We start from the raw sequence: 19,512 nt of genomic DNA on the forward strand, positions 1-19,512 counted from the left end.
ACAAACACACCCACACACTTACTTTTGTTTCTTGTCAAGGTGGGTTGGGAAAGATGGGGGAGAAAGGCAAGTCTGTGTGACGAGCCCCTCATCTCTCACCTCTCTCACTGCATCTCTCCTTCGTGTCTGTAGATATTCGTTCTTCCTCCATTTTTAGACCCAAGCCTCCCTTTCTATTCATACATTCTGTTTATCAAGGTATCACAACAACGGGTAACTGCACTGCTCAATCCCGCCCCTCGCTGCCTTGTCATTCTCGCCTTCATGTCTTGTCTTGTGCCCCCTCTCACCCATCACCCAAGCACCACCCCCACCAGCGACCCAAAAGGGGGGTTTCCGACGGGGATACAACGGGTTTGTCCACATCTACAACCTTCCCCGGTAGACTAAACAAAAGCAAGTCCATTTCCAAGAGGCCTTCCAACCCAGGGCCGGGCTCATGTGATCACTCCCTGTCGGCAATCCCCCCAACCAACACCACAAACCATCCAGATAGATGGGTCTCTCTACTCGTGGTTTGTCCCTATTTATCTATTTCCCCTACCGGTGGGGCTTGATAACAACACAACGATTGACATCGTTGATATTCACCATCAGCTGTTTCTATCTGCACAAGAGCAGTCACTCCATCCGCCTGCAAAAGGTAGTAAAACAGTCCTCATAAAAAAGGGGGCTGATGAGACAGAAAGCATGCTCAAGTCAAAATCTCCTGTCCTTGCATACCACTCGAACCAGCTCCCGTTCCACATGGCCCAATTCCTACATAACGTCAACAATCAAACCCCGTAAACATACCACCAGACCTCCGTGCAATAAACCCCCATCTGTATCACTTCACATGCACCGTCACCTCACATTCGACTTCACATGCACCGTCACTTCACATTCGCAAACCCCGCCCATTCATAACAAAGGCAAAGACAATTACGGGGTATCTCATCCACCGCCTACACCACCTCATGTAAAACAACGAAGCAAAACTAGCTCACTAAATGGTATATACACTCCCTCGCTTGCTTGCTTGCCTGCTTGCTCGCTCGCTTCAATATGTTTATCTCATGTTATGTTGTTATCTCTCCCTCACAAAAAGAAATAGAAAGGAAAATTTCAAATACAAATAGAATACATACATCACCCATTGTTCTTCGTTCAACATTGCCAAAAGACCTCCCCTTCCCCCTTTTCCTAGTCCCCCCCCTCCCCCACGTGAATTATCTCTTTTTTTTTTCTCCCCCCGTTGCAAAAAGACAAAAAAACAAGAAAAAAAAAACAAAACAAAACATAACAAGCCCAGAAAAATACCAACCCAAATTTCCCTTACTACTCCGTTTTGTGATGCAAGATGCAAATGTTTGTTGTGTTGCTTGATGGGGCCGCCATATACTCGTTACAGTAAGTTTTCCGCTCGAAAAAAAACAAAAAATCAAGCCATAAAAATATTTTTTGTTGCTGTCCACCCACCCTCCCCTCATCAAATCAATCCGCTGACCCCTCTCCCATCGCTAGCCCAATCCACAAGCGCAAGGAGAAGAATCACCATCGTGATGACAACTCAATCCTAGTGAATCGCACTGGGCGTAGGCGTGAGATCGCCCCCATCTTGCCCGCCCTCCTTGGAAGCAATCGCAGTCACCACCAAGTCATTACCCGTCCTTTCCTCACCACCCGCCTCGTCCGCATCGTCCTCAAAAACCACCGGAATCATCGTCGACCCGCTCATAACGTCGTCTCCTGCCATGGAAGTAACCGGGGTAAAAGCCGTAATCGTCGAACGTTCGTCGTCGTCATCATCGGGGCCGCTCTCTTCCGAGCCTCCCGCCTTTCGTTGCTCCTTCGTGGCAGGCCGCCAGGTGTCCTCATCCCAGGGGTTGACCAAATCATCCGAAACACTGTGAGGTCTTTCCCTTCGTTCTTCCTCCAGGTCCTCGTGCGGCTTTTCCGATTGTTCTCGCTGGTCGGGCTGGCTCACTTGCTCCGGCTGCTCCGGTTGCTTCTGTGGAGCCGGTGTAGGCCCCGGGTTCCCGATGATCCACAGGTTACCATCTTCGTCCTCCACCTCCTCCGGCTGGTGGTATTCCTCCGGCTCGTCCCTCTTCCTCCAGTCCCGGTTCCATGGGCAACGCCAGTCATTATCCGCGCGCGCTCTTGAACACCCTCGTGGGTAGAAGTACTTAGATCCTCCCATTCGGCCGTCTCTGGCACACCTAGCTCCGCCGAATTCCCGATCCCTTCCCCTTCTTCCTGGCCCAATACCATTGACATGAGTCCTGTCTATCCGCTCCCAAATATCGTTGCCCCAAACACCATCATTAGGCAGCCGGCTCGCCGGTGCCGATGCGGGTTGGGATATTGGTGCCGGGGTCTCGACTGGCGGCTGTACACTCTCCTGCTTCTGAGGAAGCTGAGCCTTGAGTCTGGCTTGTGACTGATCCCAACTTGCCTTCCATAATACGTTGGTATTCCTTGCTGTTTCGGCGGTATGTTGGGCTTCGGGTTGGTGTTGCTCTTGGTGTTGCTCTTGGTGTTGCTCTTGGTGTTGGCCTTGTATTGGGATCTGGCCCTGTTGCTGGTGCTGACTTTCTTGTAGATGCTGGCTTTGCTGTTGAGCAGCGATCATGCCGCTTTCTTTCAGAGGTTCCATCGCCCCGACACTTCCGAAGAAGATGGCATCATTTACCAAGTTCGGGTAGAGGAATCCAACCCAGCTCATGCTAAAAACCTGCTTGAATCCGCGATCCAGGATGAGGTACAGCATCGAGACATCGATGAGTTTGGCCATGGCTAACCGTAGATTTCTCATCAACACATTTGTGCCCTGCTCATACATCATGCTAAGAGCCCATCCGAGTGGGTTGTATAGGTTGAAAAGCTCTGGGTTGGGCTCTTGAAGACTGTTGGGAGAGCGCTCTTGGAGGATGGGAAGGTATTCTCCGATGATTGCAGTAGCCTCGTTAAGACGAGCCACGGCGAAATCCATCATGGCGGTGTATTCGATGGAAGCACCGGCGATGTAGAGAAAGGTGTTGAATCGGAGCGGCTCGCCATAAAGTGGAGCGTTTCTGTCGTAGTAGGCATCTGGGTAGCTCTTGAGATACATGAATTGCAGCGCGTAGCCTAGTTGCATGGCATCATGGCCGTCAAGCTCAAAGCGAATGTATCCAGCCTAGCACATATGTCAGGGCACTAGATCACGTTGAGGGGATCTGGAATACCTACTGGATCTTTGGGAGGGAGGCGCTCTCTCATGAACTCGGATTCTCGAGACAAGATGTCATGATGTACCTGCCAAGACTTGTCTTTACATACCACTAATACGTCCCATTCATATTGAGTATCCCAGAGTCTATTAAACCATTAGATAACATGTTCTTGTTCACAGAAACCTACCAACTTACGAATATTCTCCCTTATCGTGAGCGGCAATCACCGTGGCAGTGCGCTCTGCCCTTTGCTTGATAAAGTCAAGTTGTGCGGCATCAACCGCTGGCGCTTCGCTGGTCACATTCTCAGGCTCTTCTCTGATGGGTGAAGGTATGTCGGGGGCCGAGAAGCGACGGGCTCTCTGACGAGCAATTACCATGTCTGATTCAGAGGTGCTGGGCTTCTTAGTGGGTGAATCACAGACTCCAGCGCTGTTGTGGCGTTTCCTATCCGCTGGTTTCGTTGCTGAAGTTGAAGACGAATTCCTCTTGTGGTGGCCCTTATGCCTAGATTTCGATTTGGGAGTCGTCTTGTCTGTCACTGGCAAAGCTGGCGGCGGCGGTTGTGAGCTCAGGGAACCCTGGTGCAAGGTTTTCTCCCTGGAACCTGGTTGAGACCCGGGTGTTTTCGCCTTTGCGTCGCTCGAGTTTCTCCAGTTGCTCGACTGCGAAGATTTTGAGGGCATTTTTGCAGTGGGCTCATGGGCAATCGAGGGATATTCCGTGTCTGCTGGCTTGGTTGTGCTGGTTTTGGGTGCCTTGGTGAGAACTTGGACTTTCTTGCCAGAGGCGACTTGGGCATAACTTTGAGTTCTGGTGACAGTGGGGGCGCTTTTTGCTTTATGTTTTTCGGGTGACTGAGGTTTTGGCTGAGGTGGATTCCGTGGCGGTTCGCGAGCCGGCTTTTTCAACTGAGGAAACTCAGCGGAGGAGTTGTCTTTGGTATCCTTGACCTGGCGGTTCGGGCCGGGCCCTGGTACAGTGTTCCTGTCTCGACCTGGCTTGTGGTTTTGTTTGTGTTTTTGAAGCTGGTCTTGAGCACGCATCGCACCCTCAGGGCACTCCTTTTCTCCTTCTTTGGTGGTCGTTGGGGGCTCCTTGGTATCCTTGGTGGCTGGCTTAGACTTTGAAGCGAGGACTTTGCGATTCTTAATCGTGTCTCCTTTCAAAATTCTAGCATAGGAGAGCGAGGGTTGCCTCGCTGGAGGGTCTCGGGAATTCATGGCAAGTGCCGGCGGCTATGCTGTATCCGGTGCCAATGCGGCTCAAGGTGGATGTGATGAGCGGGTGGTGATGTCAAGGTCGCATGCGAAGCATCAACATGGTCGGGGCAGATCGCTGCAGGAAGGAAACAAAATAAAACCTGCCCAAAAACTTGATCCAAGTTGGACGATTGTTCGCTTTTGAGGCAGATGGGTGTGAAATATGAAATGTGCGTGTGCTGTGCGGGCTGTTAGCAAGTTGACGAGCTTGAGGAAGTCAATCGCAGTTGTGCAGAAAAAGGTAACTTGGTTGGTCTTTGACTGAGAGATCAATTGATCAAGAAAGAACCGTGGATGTCACGCCGTGGTTTTGTGGTGTGCGGTCGTCGCAAACATCGGCCTCCTGTTGAAATTTTGGTGTTGTTTGTTGACGGCGATGCTCCACGGCCAGCTTCCCTCTCCAGACTTTTTGCACTTTTTGCGCAATTTTTCCGTTTTTCGCGGCTCTGAGCAACCCGGTCGGTCGCCAAAATAGAGACGAAATGCTCAGAACACGCAAATTGGCCGCTCAATGGTAGAACTGGAACTCAATCAAAGAAAAAGGCTGTTGCGCTGGTCGGTTTTCGTAGATTAATATGTGTTGCTCTCGTGGCTTTGGAGTGCATGATGGGTGCATCGGCCCTCAATTCACCTTCACTGTTGGGATTCACACAAGCATCATTTCATCCTATCTCGGCTGGCTGCTGGCTGCTTGCTCCGTGCAGCAGCGGGCAACGGGCCGTTCCTGCTTTGTATTTCACTAGATCACTGACAGAGGGGGAAGGCACGATCAAGCCCGGGCTAAGGCAGGCAGGCTATTTTGGGGCAGACATCCCATCCCTTTTGATTAAAGTACCTTGATTCTTGGGACACCTAATGGAACCTGATAAACACCCTTGACTCCATTCCTAACCTGGCGCAATGCAATGCTCGCTTAAAGCCACTTGTACAACCGTCCTGTTCTGCAACACAGTCATGACACCACGACTCGTCTCATTCACCGTGGACATGTGCCCCTCTCTGAACGAGGTGCCAGATGCTAGTTCCAAATGCCAATGTCAGCCTTCTCCTGACTAATATATGCCACAACCCCTCCTACTTGGTGCCATTGCTTTCGGTTTGCCGTATGTCGAGGATGGATATTCTTTCGCGTGCTGTGTCATTCAGATCCTAGGACTTGATCATGAAGATCTGGGGGATGTCAGCACTGAGAAGAAACAATAGAATCCCAACGGTAGCTTACCTGATTGAGCGCCGCACTATCTGCAAAGGCCATCTTCTTCTGGGCAATAAACCGTGACCTTGCCAGGTAGCGGGTATTCGTAGTCACAGGCGTCGAGTAACCGCTCCCAGTTGGCGTTGACGCATCACTTTCAACTGCCGGGGTGACACTCTCCTCTTTTTTGCGCTTCTTCTCCTTGGAACTGCTTGCGCCAGCCTCTGAACCTGATTCTGACATTGGCTTGTCCTTCTTTTTCTTGTCTTTCTTGTCCTTCTTCTCTTTCTTTTCTTTCTTCTCCTTCCTTTCCTTCGTCTTCTCCTTCTTTGCTTTCTTAACATTCTCAGCCGATGTGTCTACCTCCTCTTCTGGAGACTCGCTCTTCTGCTTCTCCCGCTTGCTCGACTTCTCCGACTTGGTTGGCTCTGTGTTGCTTTCCGCCGAGTCCACCTTGCGCTTCTTCGACTTTTTGTCCTTCTTCTTCTCCTTCGAGCCGGCACTGTCTGTTTCAACATCAGATTCTGTTTTCCTCTTCTTGGACTTCTTCTCCTTCTTGCGCGCCTTCTCGTCGTCCTTTTCTGTGTCCTCGTCGGCCTTGCGCTTTTTTGATGGGAGATCTGAAGGCTCCGAGGCTTCTGTCTCGGCGCTCTCTTCTGTGGACTCCTCGGAACTCTCCTGAGCACCATTGACCTCGCCCTTGTCGGCACCCTCTTGTGGCTCCTCCTTCAACACATCTCCCACCAACCAACCGCCCCTAACGAAGCGAATCGTCCCTAATCTCCGCTCAAGGTATGAGTTCATCTTCAGATCCTCGCGCTTCTTCAGCTCACTCTCCAGCGCCTCCTCGCTCTTGCCGTTGAGTCTCCCGAGCAAGTGTTGGAAGTCGAAAAGTCCTGTGCACTCGTCTCCATTGTTTCGTTTGGCTCCAAGACCGAGGGTGTCGTCCTTCAAGGTGACCTGGATATGCGATGCGCTGGCAGCTCCATAGTTTTCGGCATGCGCCGCGTCCTTGGCTCCGAGGTACTGGCCCGGCTCCCACCCCTGCGACCGCAGCATCTTCTGGCCAAAAGATTCGGTGTTGCGCATCCATCTGTTGTTATTGGGATCGTTGCCGAGTCTCCGTTTGCTGTTCGCGGGCTTTGTCAGTTTCTGTTGGTTCCAGGATTCAACTACACACAAAGCGCGTCTTACTTCTTTGCACCGGCGAGACCCATTTTGCCCAGAAGTTGCCCGGCGCAGCCGAGCGTGAGATATTGAGGGGACGGGAGTTATGAAAAGCTGACGATCACAAAGTCTTCGAGGTACCTGGTGTTTCTTGGAGTTGCTTGTGTGGAACTTTTTTTTTGGCGGGGAACTGGTGCAAAATGATTCTGACGCCCCACACCGCCCAGATCCGATGGATGCCAAGGCTGCCATCTTGGATGAGTGGGACCAGTCTGCAGGGTTCCTGCCTCAACGGTCAGGGGTTGCAACATCACGGTTCTCGATGTCATCGTGCCTTCCTCGGGCAACTTCTTCGTTTTAAATGACTACCTACGATACAAGTTCGAATTTAGCCCATATTATGAGAGAGTCATCATGGCTTGTGGACTATCATCGTCCGCTCTTGATACCTGTTCTCTTGATATAGGCTTCCTCATGCTTGTCCACGATGTGGCATGTAGCTAGAACTTTGGATGGTTTACACAGAACTCTATGAGACCCTTTATCTAGGTAGCTAGGTAGGCTTCTTTGGCTGCTGTGAGATACACCTTACCAAACATTCCCTCAACAATCTCCAATCAGGTAGTGGGCGCGCCACCAAACCCAAAGGGCCTGGCTTTGCTGGCAGGGGAGGTCTTTCAAATTTCTTCAACTTTTCCCAGACAAGTCAAACATACCACACACAACCCGTCATCGTATAAAGTTCATGGCGATAATGGCGAAGGAGAGAAGAACTCGAAATCTCAGAGTGAAAGAACCCCGGCCGTCCTGCAACCGCCGTCGCCAGTCCACCAAGATCGACAAGGGCTTGTCCAAGAGGTAAGTCGCCGCTTCTGTTACCACCTGTACACTCAAGACCAACCAACTCCAGGGACGCCAAACTCAAGCGCCGCACCAAATACCTCAAGAAAGCCATCAAAAAGAACCGCCGCCTAACCGAGCATCTCAACGAGCAGCTGACCCGTCTGACCACAACAATCGAACAAGCCAACACCCACCTGCCTGACACCAGCCAAATCAACAGCGAGATGAGAAATCTCAGCAATGGCATGGGAGTCCTCCTCGGTGGCATGGCCGAATACAAAGAAGGCATGCAACAACTCGGTGACGAGATGCAAATCGCGGAGCACAATCTGGAACTGTTCAGCGAGACTATAAGAAGGCTCTTTGACAATGGCACGGAAGCACTCATGGACGATTTTCAGCCGTTCAAGAGAGATTTTGGGGTGATCTACCGACTCACCGAAGCCATCCGTCAGCGGATGCAGAAGAGTGATGTCGGGCGGGGAATCAGCAGACCTGTCGACCGCCTGTTTGGGTGTATGTCGATCCTCCGCAGGTGTTTGGATGACAGCATGGAAACCCGCCTGAAGAACTTTGAGGGGAGGAAGACAAACCAGTTGTCAAACAGACTGTCTTCATTTGTTACTCGTGAGGAAGGGGCATGCAAGGTTGGAGGAGGTAATGGAAGGCAGAGACCAGGCAGAGACCGGTATAGTTAGCCAATCCATATGCATCTTTTGTTCATACCCACCCATCACACAACCCACTCCCAAGACCACACACCCAAATCGGCACAATAAAAATCTCTTTCTCTATCCCCCATCTTTAAACCTCAATTAAAACGCCCTGGTATTATTCATTCCCCCAGTCCATCCATTTCAATCCCATATCGTAACCATATTATACACTTCCCCATCCTCTCCCTTCCTCCTGCTCCTAAACCTTGAACCCAAACCCAGCCATACAACTCCTATACTGATCAATGGTCGACAAGCAGTCCTTTTGTGGGTCGGCAGCCTTGGAGAAGAGCATGCACTCGTCGCGCTTGGCCTTTTCATCTTTGCACACGCAGCAGGGCTATTATTTCTTTTTGTTAATCCCCCCCCCCTAGCTCAATCGTTCAACAGGTAAATCTGTGACGGACCTTGGGCTTGTCAGCAGCAGCAGCAGCAGCTGACTGGGCGATCACCGGCGCAACCGGGGCGCTGGAGGCTATGAGGGGTGTTAATCACGCCATCCATGAGACAACGAGAGGGGACGGGGAACATACCGATTGAGCTGGCGGTAGCTTGGGCGGAGGACATTTTGGCTTTTTTCTTGACAAGTGCTTTGTTTGAGTTGGGGGAAAGGAAAAAAGGTGAAAGAAGTCGGGAGCTATCGGTAAACTGAATGAGCAAGTTGATTTGTCAATTGGCGATTTCTAGAACGGTTTTCCCCCAAGCATTGCCGCTGAGCCGCCGCGAAAACGCATGCCAAGACGGAATGGCGTCAGATCTCTCAGCTTTTTTTGTGGGGAGCTGGGGGGCAGGGGTGGAGGAGGGGCCACGTGATACCCCTTGGGGTCAACATCTGAGGTACAGCATCATCACTCGGCTAACTTCAATTTCCACTAGTTGACCGAGACGTATATATCCCAGTAAACAGCTATGGTCTCCATAGTTACAGATTCCCTCCCACTTTACTAGCACCACCACCATCCCCCTTTCACAAGTAAACTCCCCGACAATCCCAATCCACACTTTCAAACCACCTGTTTCACCCTCCTACACTCACCTGATCAATGTCATCCCCCCAGAACAATCCTCCCACCGCATCACCGCTCTAAAACCCAATCATATCCCCCACCAAAACCAACCTCCACCTCTCCACCGCCTCCCCCAACCTAACCAGCACCCCCGCAGCCAACATCCTCACCCTCTCCTCCTCCCCCCCTTCATCACCCCCCCTCAAACCCGAAAACACCCCCCCAACCCAATCCTGCGCCTCCACCACCTCCCTCCCCATCTCCCTGCACACCTCCCTCATCCGATCCTCATTCACATCCAGCAACGCCATAAACCCAAACAGCACCGCCCCCGTCAACTGCAAATCCCCCACCGCCTGTGCCCTCACACTCGTATTCAACAACAACCTCCAAAACTCCCCCGTCATCTGCGGCAACGACAGCGTACTAGGTCCAGAAGCGTGGATAATCAACGCCAACGTCTTGAGGTAGAGCGACAAAAGGTAAGGGTTGAATAATATCCCCCTTGTTCGTGACGAGGACGAGTGTAAAGCCGCTTGGAAGCGGGAGATAAGAGTGGAAAAGAAGTATGTTGATAACACACCGGCGGTAAGGTTGGGGATGCTTCGGATTCGGGGCTTGGTTTTGGTTATGTAACGGACTTTCTCGGGGTTGTTCAAGCGCTCTGTAAAAGTGGACAACTTCAGGGCGTTGGGACCGGTGGCATTGTCGGCTGCTTCTGCGGCCATTGGTGCTAGGAAGGCGTCAGTTATGGAAGTGGCTATGCCATCTAGGGCGTTTGGGGGGAGGGGTTCAAGAGTGGATGACGAAGAGGGTTGATAAATAGAGGTGGATTGGGGTAGGTAAAGCTTCTCGACTTTTTCGGGTAGGGTCTTGGACGGGAAGGCGGAGGCGGCCGAGTAACTAGATGTTTCGAAGCCAGCCAGTTCTCTCGAGGTTAAACCCAAGACGATCAGAACAGAGGCTCGTTGGGAGATGGAGTAATCGCCATCAAAGAATGTTTTGGCGAACCAGGGGGCCATGACCTTTGGCTGGGCGATGACCAGAGCGATCATTCCCTGGAGTCGGAGGTCGTCAAAGTCTTCCATCTCGAACTTGTCGCTTAGGCCGATCAAGAGACCGGCGAGCTCGTCAGCGTGCTCTTTGACCTCTGTTCCGTACTCGGCTTTTCGGCGGATGAGTGTTGGAGCTGTTGTAAGGGCTAACCGCTGAAGGTCGTAGCTTTCTGTGTCACGGAGGTACCGTATCAAGTCCCTGATGTACACTGGGGCCTTTGGCTTGTCCCTTCTGATCAACGTCGGGTCATCATCCGAATCCTCTTCGTCAGACTCAGGCTTTGCGTATGGCACAAGGTCATCCTCCTCCGGCCCTTCTTCATCGCTAAGCTCTTCGATGATGAAGCCGGCCTGTGGATGCTGGCCAGGGGGTCTTGGTGCTGTTTTTGCTGCGTTTGATGGGGATGTTTTTCTCTTTGGACGAATTGTCGGCGGCGACTCAAACAGAGGTTCCATGCTCCCAATCTCATCCGAGACCTGCGTCAACCCCTTGTACCATGTGGCCATCTCCTCGAACTCTCCTTCCGTGTTGAAGTTGAGCCGCTTGTCGCCCTTATCGACCAGGTTAGAGAGAGCCTCGCCAATCCACATGCCCAACAAACGGGCTTTCTGGTGAGGTGCTGTCAGTCTGTTGGAGATGGTGTTCAACCAAACACTGGTGCGCATCATCAAAGTGAGCTTGATAGGTGACAATCGATGTACATAACCGGCGCTCAGCAATAGAACTTCGGCATGGGCTGCATGTAGAGTTAGCGACCAGCCTCCCAGCTGTGACCACTGTGCTGGTACTGACCTTCCTGTTGTAGCATTGGTGAATGCTTGATGTAGAGCTGATCTCCAAACTGACTCAAGCTCTTTTCCAGTACAGCAACGATATCATCCCCGTTTTGAGAGACGACGGCTAGTATTGTTCTCCTGATGCCCACCCCTTCGCCAAGACCGGCCCCTGATGAGCTGGTGAGCCATTCCACCAAGTAATTCTTGAGACTCGTGCTTTCGCCGATGATCGATTTGATTGCGCCAGCAACCGCAGATACTATTGGCTTGCTTTCTTCAGAGTCGCAGCGCCCGAGTCGATCGAGATATTTTGAGGAGAACAACTTCAGTATGGAAAACAACACCTTCCGTTGCTCTGTAGGCGGCAGATTGCTCAGCAGCATGCCGAACTTGGACGGGTCTGCTCCTTTCTTCAGCACCAGTTCTCCCAGGACATGCTTGGTCAAGATTTCTGCTTGTAGTTAGTATATGATAGAATGCTTCGTTACCAAGCACGAGTCACGTACCACCATGACCCAACTTCAGTCCCTTCGAAAAGAGATCCGAACCGAACTTTGGACTCTCAGTGGCCCCATTTGATAACTGCCAGGTAACAATATTTCTCCCCAACCATGCGGTGTACTGCTGTGCATCTGCCACCCATGTCTCATAGTCCCCATCTTTCGCGGCCTTGTTCGCCTTGACGATACTCTCAGCCTCAGCAGCAAGCGAGACAATCCTGCCACCACCAAATAGGGTCAGGATCTCTTGTGCTCTTGGCCTCATTCGCACCGCTGAAGTGGCAGCATCAGGGCCAGATGACGCTTTAGCAGTCTGCCAAGCCTCGAGAATCCACCCGTCTCCTTTCAGCAAGCCCTCCAACAGGTCCAAGAGAGTTTCAAGGTTGAGATGAATGTCTGGTCTTTTGAGCTTCCCAGGCCCTTCATTTTCGGCTTTGTATTCTTGTATTAAAGCCCGCAGACGGACTAGAATCGCGTTGATGGCTGTGATACTGGAAAGACAATAAAGCAGGAGTTTGAACCCGGAATTCTTGCTGTCTCCAGCATCTTCTTGGAGTAGAATCCAGTGGTTTGTGGCGATTTCCGAGACCAATACCTGGACAAGTTGTGCACTGATGGGACTGGGACGCTTGATGCTGGGAATATCATTTTCTGACTGATGCTTGGAGAGAAATCGTAGAGAGGCGATGAGCTCGTCATAGCTAGGTTGTTGTTTCAAGAGTTGGAGAGCATCTTCTGGTGAAGCAGGGACGGGTTTGCCTGATGTTGGTGTTGAAGATTTGGGTTGAGAGCTGGCGAGGCCTTGTGGTGTTTCTGATTCTTTCATGTCTGTGATTCGAATGGTGCTCACTGGTGTCAAGAAGTCATCCATGTTGAGCGAATGAGAGAGGCAAAGCGTAAACTGGAATTCAATTTTCTAGAGTACAAGTCAGCTATGGACTATACAAGTAGATGAGAATTCTTAATTATTTTGAAAGTCAACCAACTAGGCCGCCTACCTTTGACCTAGGTAATTTCCGGTTGTGAAGTTGAGCTCCTCCTGAGCTTTCGTTGGTACCTAGTCAAGTAGACTGTCAGTGTGTTGATGTAGCAGGATGTAATGCCGAGTCTGAAAGAGCAGCTAAAGCTCAGAATCGAAAGTAAGAGGTTCAAACCCAAATTCATGTCGGCAGGTCATTCGCAATGAGGCTTGAAACAAGAGCTTACAGCGACTTGCATGGTACAAATGAAGTAAATAGCGGGCCGCTCTCGCTAAAAGGACGCGGAAACGCCATATCGATAAGCCCCAGGGAACAGCTCCAGGCAGTTTCGGCGCATTGGAGCTCGAACCCCAGCTTCCCCTCCAACCTCCAACCCCACCTGAGACCAAACATCACCACCCAAAGTCAACATCACCAGCCGTCTGCCCTCCCGACCTTTCCATCTTCACAGTACCGCAATCACCATGTCTGCCGGGCCGGTCCACCCCTCCTCTGAACCGGCAAGATGGAAGTATCTCGACAGAATACGCACCCGGCCAGGGCCCTTCACCACCCCCGAGATGTTCAGCGGTGAAACGAGCGCAGAAGCCATGGACAAGATGAAGATCCTCGTTATCGGCGCCGGCGGTCTAGGCTGCGAGCTCCTCAAGAACCTTGCCCTCTCGGGCTTCAAAAACATCCACGTCATCGACATGGACACCATCGACATCTCCAACCTCAACCGCCAGTTCCTCTTCCGCCAGTCAGACGTCGGCAAGTTCAAAGCCGAAGTCGCCGCCGCCTTCGTCGAGAAGCGCGTCAGAGGCGTCAAAATCACCCCACACAACTGCAAAATCCAAGACTTTGACGAGGATTTCTACATGCAATTCCAAATCGTCGTCTGCGGCCTCGACAGCATCGAAGCCCGCCGCTGGATCAACGCCACCCTCGTCAACATGGTCGACGAGACGGTAGAAGACAGCTACAAACCCCTCATCGACGGCGGCACCGAAGGCTTCAAAGGCCAAGCCCGCGTCATCCTCCCAACCATCACCTCCTGCCTCGAATGCCAGCTCGACATGCATGCCCCCCGCGCCGCCGTCCCCCTCTGCACCCTCGCGAGCATCCCCCGTCAGCCAGAACACTGCATCGAATGGGCCCACGTCATCGCCTGGGACAAAGAGAAACCCTTCCCCCAGCTCGACAAGGACGACCCCGAGCACATCACTTGGCTCTACCAAAAAGCCCTCCTCCGCGCAAAGGAATTCAACATCTCGGGCGTGACATACTCCCTCACCCAGGGCGTGGTAAAGAATATCATCCCGGCCATCGCGGCAACAAACTCGGTCATCGCCGCGGCCTGCTGCAACGAAGCCCTCAAAATCGCTACCAACTGCGCCCCTTATTTGGGCTACCCGGAGAATAACTACATGATGTACTCGGGCAACGACAGCATATACACGTACACGTTCAAGCACGAGAAAAAGGACGACTGTCCTGTTTGTGGTGTGTCGGCGAGGGAGTTGGCGGTTGACCCAAAGTGGACGCTGCAGGAGCTGGTGGACTCGTTTGCGGCGAGGCCGGAGGCTCAGCTGAAGAAGCCGAGTGTGAGGGCGGAGGGCAAGACGCTTTATATGCAGAGCCCGCCTAGTTTGGAGGAGCAGACGAGGCCGAACTTGGAAAAGACGCTTGCGGAGGGGCTGGGGTTGGTGGATGGGCAGGAGATTGGTGTTACGGACCCTGCTTTTGCTACGGTTTCGTTCAAGTTTAGGTTGAAGTTTACTTGAGTCTGGGACGGAGATTATCTGCGGTCATTTTTCACATTGGGTTTTGCATGGTGTTGGGGAGTTTTTGGCTTAAAACATGGTGAACATGGTGGAAAGGAAAGGGGCGGGTGATACCATTTCAAAGTCAGGAGAGAAGAAGCAGGACCTGGGTACATACACATTTTGCAATGGGACAACAGAACCCCAAAAGTAGAATCTAGAAGTAGACAAATTAGACACTTCTTTTCTTCTGACACCGATTCTCTAATCTTGGCTTTATAAACATCAAAATAACTACAGTGAAAAAAACCAAAAAACAACCCAAGCCCCTCCCCCCCCCTCCCAAACAAGAATCTTTTTTGGTAAAACCCCGCCTCCTTGACGCCGTTGCACCCAAGTATGAATGTCTGAATAGTCTAAGATACCGCGCCCCTCCCCTTTTCGACACCTGCGTGTGATCCCTCCTTTGTAGACAAGAAAAAAAAAAGGGGTTATCCATCTATTTTTCTGTGCCATCTTCACTCTTTCGCAACAACAACCAACAGGCCTACCTGACCATGTTGACAAGCTGCTCCTCCAGCGCCTTCGCCTTGGCCTTCAAATGCGACACTGACTCCAGGAAAATCGCATCGCTCTTCCACTGCCCGGTGCTTTCCACGAGATAGATGAAATGATCCCGTCTCCTGCCAAGTTTAACCTTGTCCTTGAACTCCTCGTGGCGAAGCGCCTCTCTACTGACGGTGTCGCTCTTTGGGTCGACCACAACAGCCTTCAGCTCTCCCTCGTGGCCCTCATACCCTGATCCCTTCTGGGCAGCCTCCTCTGCGGTCACCTTCTCAAGCCCGATGACGCCCTTGGGGAAGCATCTCTGGAACTTTTCGGCATCCCGGCCGAGGATAGGTTGAGTGATGGTGATGGTAGGCATGATACGGTACGAAGCGGTAGCAACAGGTGAGAACTTGGCATGATCCGATCCCACACCCTTGTGCATGTGCATCTGAACATTGATCTCCTGCCCAGGACGAAGCTTGGCAATTAGGATATCTGGGTTCACCGGCCGAATGATGTCCTCGCCCGAGAAATAATCCACCTGGCGACCAATAGGCTTGAACACAATATCCTTTGCATACACATGCGCATGATGATACAACTTGGTGGGGTCCGTCTCGTTCGGGTCAGCGTTCTCGTTGTGCTCGCACTTGACGTTCAGCTCGAGCGCGACGGTGTTGAAGTCCTTGCATTCAGCCGGGTCGCCGTTGGCGGGCTTCCGATACCACTTAAGGAAGTCGGTGAGCCCTTCGCGGCCGCCGGTGAAGGGGATGAGGCCCAGGCGGTGGGCGAGAACCTCATCTTGGATGACCGAGGTGTTGTTCCAGACGAAGACGTTTTCGATGGCGAGGGTGGGCACGTCGGCGATCATGATGCGGCGGAAGGCGTTGGCGATGGAGGCGTCGATGCCGATGAGGGAGAAGGAGGCTTCGTGGGGGTCGTTTTGGTGAAATTCGACCGAGAAGCCGCGCTTGAAGCGCTCAATATCCCAGGCGTGGTCTTCGCCGGGGTAGTGGCCGGGGAAATCGGTCGAAGAGACATCGGTTACGGTCTCGAGGTTGACGCCGACGATCTGTTTGGTGAGGGTCAGTTTGGGGTCTTGAAGGTGTTTGATCTAGGCAGAGATGGATGAAGGCAACAGACCTTGCGCTTCTCGAGCTCCTCCTGGGTTGGCGGTTTGTGAGGCATTGTGACTGTTTGGGATGGTTGTGGTGGGGTGTGTGTTGCTGGCTGTCGCAAAGCCGCTGGGAATTTCTTGAGCTCTGGTCGGCTCGCCGCGGCAGAATTTTTGGAATCTCAAAAGTTTGGCGGGGACTTTTTGACCGCCTTTGACCGACCCACTGATAAGCTTGTAATAGGAGTGGTCTGTGCTTCTCGAATTAATATTCTGGCCCAATGTTGACATCAGAAGCTCTTTCTGCTATATTGGCAATGAGAAAATCAACGATATGAAAACACAGGTACGACTCCGTCGTACTTGCTTTTTTCCCGAGCCGTACTTTCCCAGGTCTCAACATTCAAGGACATTATTATGCCTGACCAATTCTAAACCCTCATTGGCTTCTCACACAGTCCATAGGGTAGTTCACTTGAAGATGTAAGTGAGCATGAAATGAGGCTATAAACAACCAGATATGAACTTGAAATCATCAACACCTCATACCTTCATGTCATGCAACCGTGGGTACCATAAATACCTGTGACGTCGTGAGGCTCTCGATGAGGTGAGGTTGAAAGTGACATAATTGTCCAATGAGACGTCCCTCAATTGACCCCTGCGCGGATTAACACCCTGCCGGCTCTCGAGCTCCCGTCCAATCAGCAAGCTTGGGCTGGTGCCACTTGCTTTGATGCCAGTGACGGCTTCGACTGTGAAAGAGCCTCCCCACCCATATCCCAAGCTCGCCTCAGTGCTAGCCATTGACGCCGGAGAAGAGGCCGCATCTGCGCGAGTACGCAATCCGGCCCCCCTAACCGACGATACCACTTCAATACCCCCCCATCCCGAATCCCCTCAGAGAAATGGCGTCGCTGTACAGGCTCGCCGGCCGCAGCGCCAAGCGCCTCTGTCAAAGGCCATCGTCGCCCTTCCTCACCACCCCGGCCTTCCCTGCTTCCCGCGCCTTCTCCGCCTCGGCCCTCCGAAGAGCTGGCGAGATCACCTGGGAAGGCACCCGCCTGACCCCTACCAACCCCGACTTCGAGGCCGTCGCCGACCCCTACAAGCACATCATCGGCGCCCGGGAGGAAGCCCCCTCAAAAGTCCCTCTCGACACCGAGAACTCAGTCGACGACCGCAAGGTCCGCCACTACACAGTCAACTTTGGTCCCCAGCATCCTGCCGCCCACGGCGTGTTGCGTTTGATTCTGGAGCTGTCTGGTGAGGAGATCGTCCGTGCCGATCCTCACGTTGGTCTTTTGCACCGTGGTACCGAGAAGCTGTGCGAGTACAAGACATATCTCCAGGCCCTGCCTTACTTCGACCGTCTCGACTATGTTTCCATGATGACCAACGAGCAGTGCTTCTCGCTCGCTGTTGAGAAGCTGTTGAACGTCGAGATTCCCGAGCGCGCCAAGTTCATCCGCACCCTGTTTGGCGAGATCACCCGTATCTTGAACCACTTGATGTCCGTCTTGTCGCACGCCATGGATGTTGGCGCTCTTACACCTTTCTTGTGGGGTTTTGAGGAGAGAGAAAAGCTCATGGTGAGTTCACTTCTTGACGTTGACACTGGCATATCACTAGAGAGGGAAGATGGTGAAACACAATGCTGTTCGATTCAAATTCCACCGCAATAACTCCTTGACTCCCAGAATGCTAATATACAACCCCTCCTCATAGGAATTCTATGAGCGCGTCTCTGGCGCCCGTCTCCACGCTGCCTATGTCCGCCCCGGCGGTGTCCACCAAGACATCCCCATGGGTCTCCTCGACGACATCTACCAATGGGCGACGCAGTTCGGCGACCGCATCGATGAAACTGAGGAAATGCTGACGGACAATCGCATCTGGATCAACCGTCTCAAGGGCGTCGGCGTCGTCTCGGCCGCCGAGGCCATCAACCTCTCCTTCACGGGCGTCATGCTCCGCGGCTCCGGCGTCCCCTTTGACATCCGCAAGTCCCAGCCCTACGACGCCTACGACCAAGTCGAGTTCGACGTCCCTGTCGGTGTCAACGGCGACTGCTATGACCGCTACCTCTGCCGCATGGAGGAGTTCCGCCAGTCGCTGAGAATCATCCACCAGTGCCTCAACAAGATGCCTGCTGGTCCTGTGAGGGTGGAGGATTACAAGATCTCGCCTCCCCCCAGGAGCGCCATGAAGGAGAACATGGAGGCCTTGATTCACCACTTTTTGCTGTACACCAAGGGGTATGCGGTGCCGCCGGGGGATACCTACTCTGCGATTGAGGCGCCGAAGGGTGAGATGGGTGTTTATGTTGTGAGTGACGGGAGCGAGAGGCCCTACCGGGTGCACATTCGGGCACCCGGGTTTGCGCACTTGGGTGGGTTTGATCACATTTCCAAGGGGCATTTGCTGGCTGATGCTGTGGCGGTGATTGGTACAATGGATTTGGTGTTTGGTGAGTTATTTCCCCCTCTTCCCATCTTCTGCTGAGAATTGTGCTAATGAATTGTGCAGGTGAGGTTGATCGGTAAATAGCTGGTAGAGTTGTTAAAAATTCAGTGTTGTTGCATCATCAAAATTTGACCAGTTCCGTTTTTGGGGTGGTAGATCTTTGGTGATGCTGAATAGGGGTTAGATGGGGAACTTGCATGTTTGTCTTTTCTTCTTGTTGCTGAAAAGGGAATAGATAGACGAGAAAAGGGGAGGGGGGGTTTTGTGTATATTGCTGTTTCGAGAAGTCAGTCGTCGTTGTCGTAAACGAGTCGCCTTTTTCTCTTTTTTAGGCCGAGAAAGAACGAAAGAAAGAAATACCATGGTCGTGATGAAATGAACTCAGCGCTGGGGAGGTTTTGGTGATGATGACGAACTGTAGGGGGCTCTGCTACACTGCTGGGTGTTATTGGCACCTGTTAAAGGGGGGAGTGACGGCTCAAGTAGGTGGTCTGATGCCTTGTGGTGACGGCTGTAGGCGTTTCGAGAGAGAGAAGAAGGCTTGCAAATGGATCTCATAGACATCGAACCCATGTTGGGAGGCGTGCTGATATGTTGACTAGGCCTGTCTGTAATAATTCGAGGTCTGTTGATGTTGGTTGTGTGCCTCGAAAAGATAATTCGAGGCGTGAAATAAATCGCAATCGGCCTGGTGAGATAACTCAAAGGCGTTGAATTGGATGTTGGAGGCGTTGATGTTTTGGTAATGAGGCCTGTTTGTTTTGTTTGAGGCGTCCAAAAAGCTGATTGAGGCGTGGTAATTTGATTGGGGGGTATGAGTTGCAAGGAGGAAGGGCATTGAGATCTTGGAGGAGGGGAGGGCTGATGGGTGTATCCTGCCGTGTCGTATGGAGAAGGGATAAAACGGTGGGAGATGTGGAAACGGTGGATGGGCTG

The 19,512-nt window shown here is 52.3% G+C and overlaps 8 protein-coding genes across 8 annotated transcripts; 3 read left to right on the forward strand and 5 right to left on the reverse strand.

Annotated features, from left to right (window-relative positions):
* Window positions 1-870: 870 nt before the first annotated feature.
* QC764_108560 (uncharacterized protein) lies at window positions 871-4,423 on the reverse strand (the record flags this gene model as incomplete). The annotated part of the gene is made up of 3 exons (XM_062942121.1): window positions 871-3,163; window positions 3,217-3,343; window positions 3,396-4,423. The coding sequence occupies 3 exons, from the start codon at window positions 4,421-4,423 to the stop codon at window positions 1,559-1,561; spliced, it is 2,760 nt and encodes a 919-aa protein (XP_062805043.1). The 3' UTR covers window positions 871-1,558.
* Window positions 4,424-5,611: 1,188 nt separating this feature from the next.
* PXR1 (telomerase inhibitor) lies at window positions 5,612-7,008 on the reverse strand (the record flags this gene model as incomplete). The annotated part of the gene is made up of 3 exons (XM_062942122.1): window positions 6,852-7,008; window positions 5,685-6,786; window positions 5,612-5,632 (listed from the first exon to the last, which is right to left on the reverse strand). Exons 1-3 carry the CDS (start codon window positions 6,872-6,874, stop codon window positions 5,612-5,614), a joined length of 1,146 nt encoding a protein of 381 aa, XP_062805044.1. The 5' UTR covers window positions 6,875-7,008.
* A 155-nt stretch (window positions 7,009-7,163) lies between these two features.
* QC764_108575 (uncharacterized protein) lies at window positions 7,164-8,409 on the forward strand. The gene is made up of 2 exons (XM_062942123.1): window positions 7,164-7,682; window positions 7,735-8,409. Exons 1-2 carry the CDS (start codon window positions 7,570-7,572, stop codon window positions 8,363-8,365), a joined length of 744 nt encoding a protein of 247 aa, XP_062805045.1. The 5' UTR covers window positions 7,164-7,569; the 3' UTR covers window positions 8,366-8,409.
* A 51-nt stretch (window positions 8,410-8,460) lies between these two features.
* Window positions 8,461-9,106, reverse strand: COX17 (Cytochrome c oxidase copper chaperone). The gene is made up of 3 exons (XM_062942124.1): window positions 8,917-9,106; window positions 8,791-8,858; window positions 8,461-8,723 (listed from the first exon to the last, which is right to left on the reverse strand). Exons 1-3 carry the CDS (start codon window positions 8,948-8,950, stop codon window positions 8,583-8,585), a joined length of 243 nt encoding a protein of 80 aa, XP_062805046.1. The 5' UTR covers window positions 8,951-9,106; the 3' UTR covers window positions 8,461-8,582.
* A 361-nt stretch (window positions 9,107-9,467) lies between these two features.
* TEL2 (telomere binding protein) lies at window positions 9,468-13,242 on the reverse strand (the record flags this gene model as incomplete). The annotated part of the gene is made up of 3 exons (XM_062942125.1): window positions 11,729-13,242; window positions 11,239-11,673; window positions 9,468-11,182 (listed from the first exon to the last, which is right to left on the reverse strand). Exons 1-3 carry the CDS (start codon window positions 12,591-12,593, stop codon window positions 9,468-9,470), a joined length of 3,015 nt encoding a protein of 1,004 aa, XP_062805047.1. The 5' UTR covers window positions 12,594-13,242.
* Window positions 13,167-14,468, forward strand: uba3 (NEDD8 activating enzyme; the record flags this gene model as incomplete). Its single annotated transcript, XM_062942126.1, has 1 exon — window positions 13,167-14,468. The coding sequence occupies one exon, from the start codon at window positions 13,167-13,169 to the stop codon at window positions 14,466-14,468; it is 1,302 nt and encodes a 433-aa protein (XP_062805048.1).
* Window positions 14,469-14,799: 331 nt separating this feature from the next.
* RPC40 (DNA-directed RNA polymerase core subunit rpc40) lies at window positions 14,800-16,696 on the reverse strand. Its single transcript, XM_062942127.1, has 3 exons — window positions 16,660-16,696; window positions 16,140-16,366; window positions 14,800-16,068 (listed from the first exon to the last, which is right to left on the reverse strand). Exons 2-3 carry the CDS (start codon window positions 16,182-16,184, stop codon window positions 14,995-14,997), a joined length of 1,119 nt encoding a protein of 372 aa, XP_062805049.1. The 5' UTR covers window positions 16,185-16,366; window positions 16,660-16,696; the 3' UTR covers window positions 14,800-14,994.
* Window positions 16,442-19,306, forward strand: NdufS2 (ndufs2, NADH ubiquinone oxidoreductase 49 kd subunit). The gene is made up of 3 exons (XM_062942128.1): window positions 16,442-17,702; window positions 17,839-18,580; window positions 18,640-19,306. Exons 1-3 carry the CDS (start codon window positions 17,019-17,021, stop codon window positions 18,654-18,656), a joined length of 1,443 nt encoding a protein of 480 aa, XP_062805050.1. The 5' UTR covers window positions 16,442-17,018; the 3' UTR covers window positions 18,657-19,306.
* Window positions 19,307-19,512: the final 206 nt, after the last annotated feature.

Source organism: Podospora pseudoanserina, chromosome 1 (assembly GCF_035222485.1).
Source record: "Podospora pseudoanserina strain CBS 124.78 chromosome 1, whole genome shotgun sequence".
Lineage (NCBI taxonomy): Eukaryota > Fungi > Ascomycota > Sordariomycetes > Sordariales > Podosporaceae > Podospora > Podospora pseudoanserina.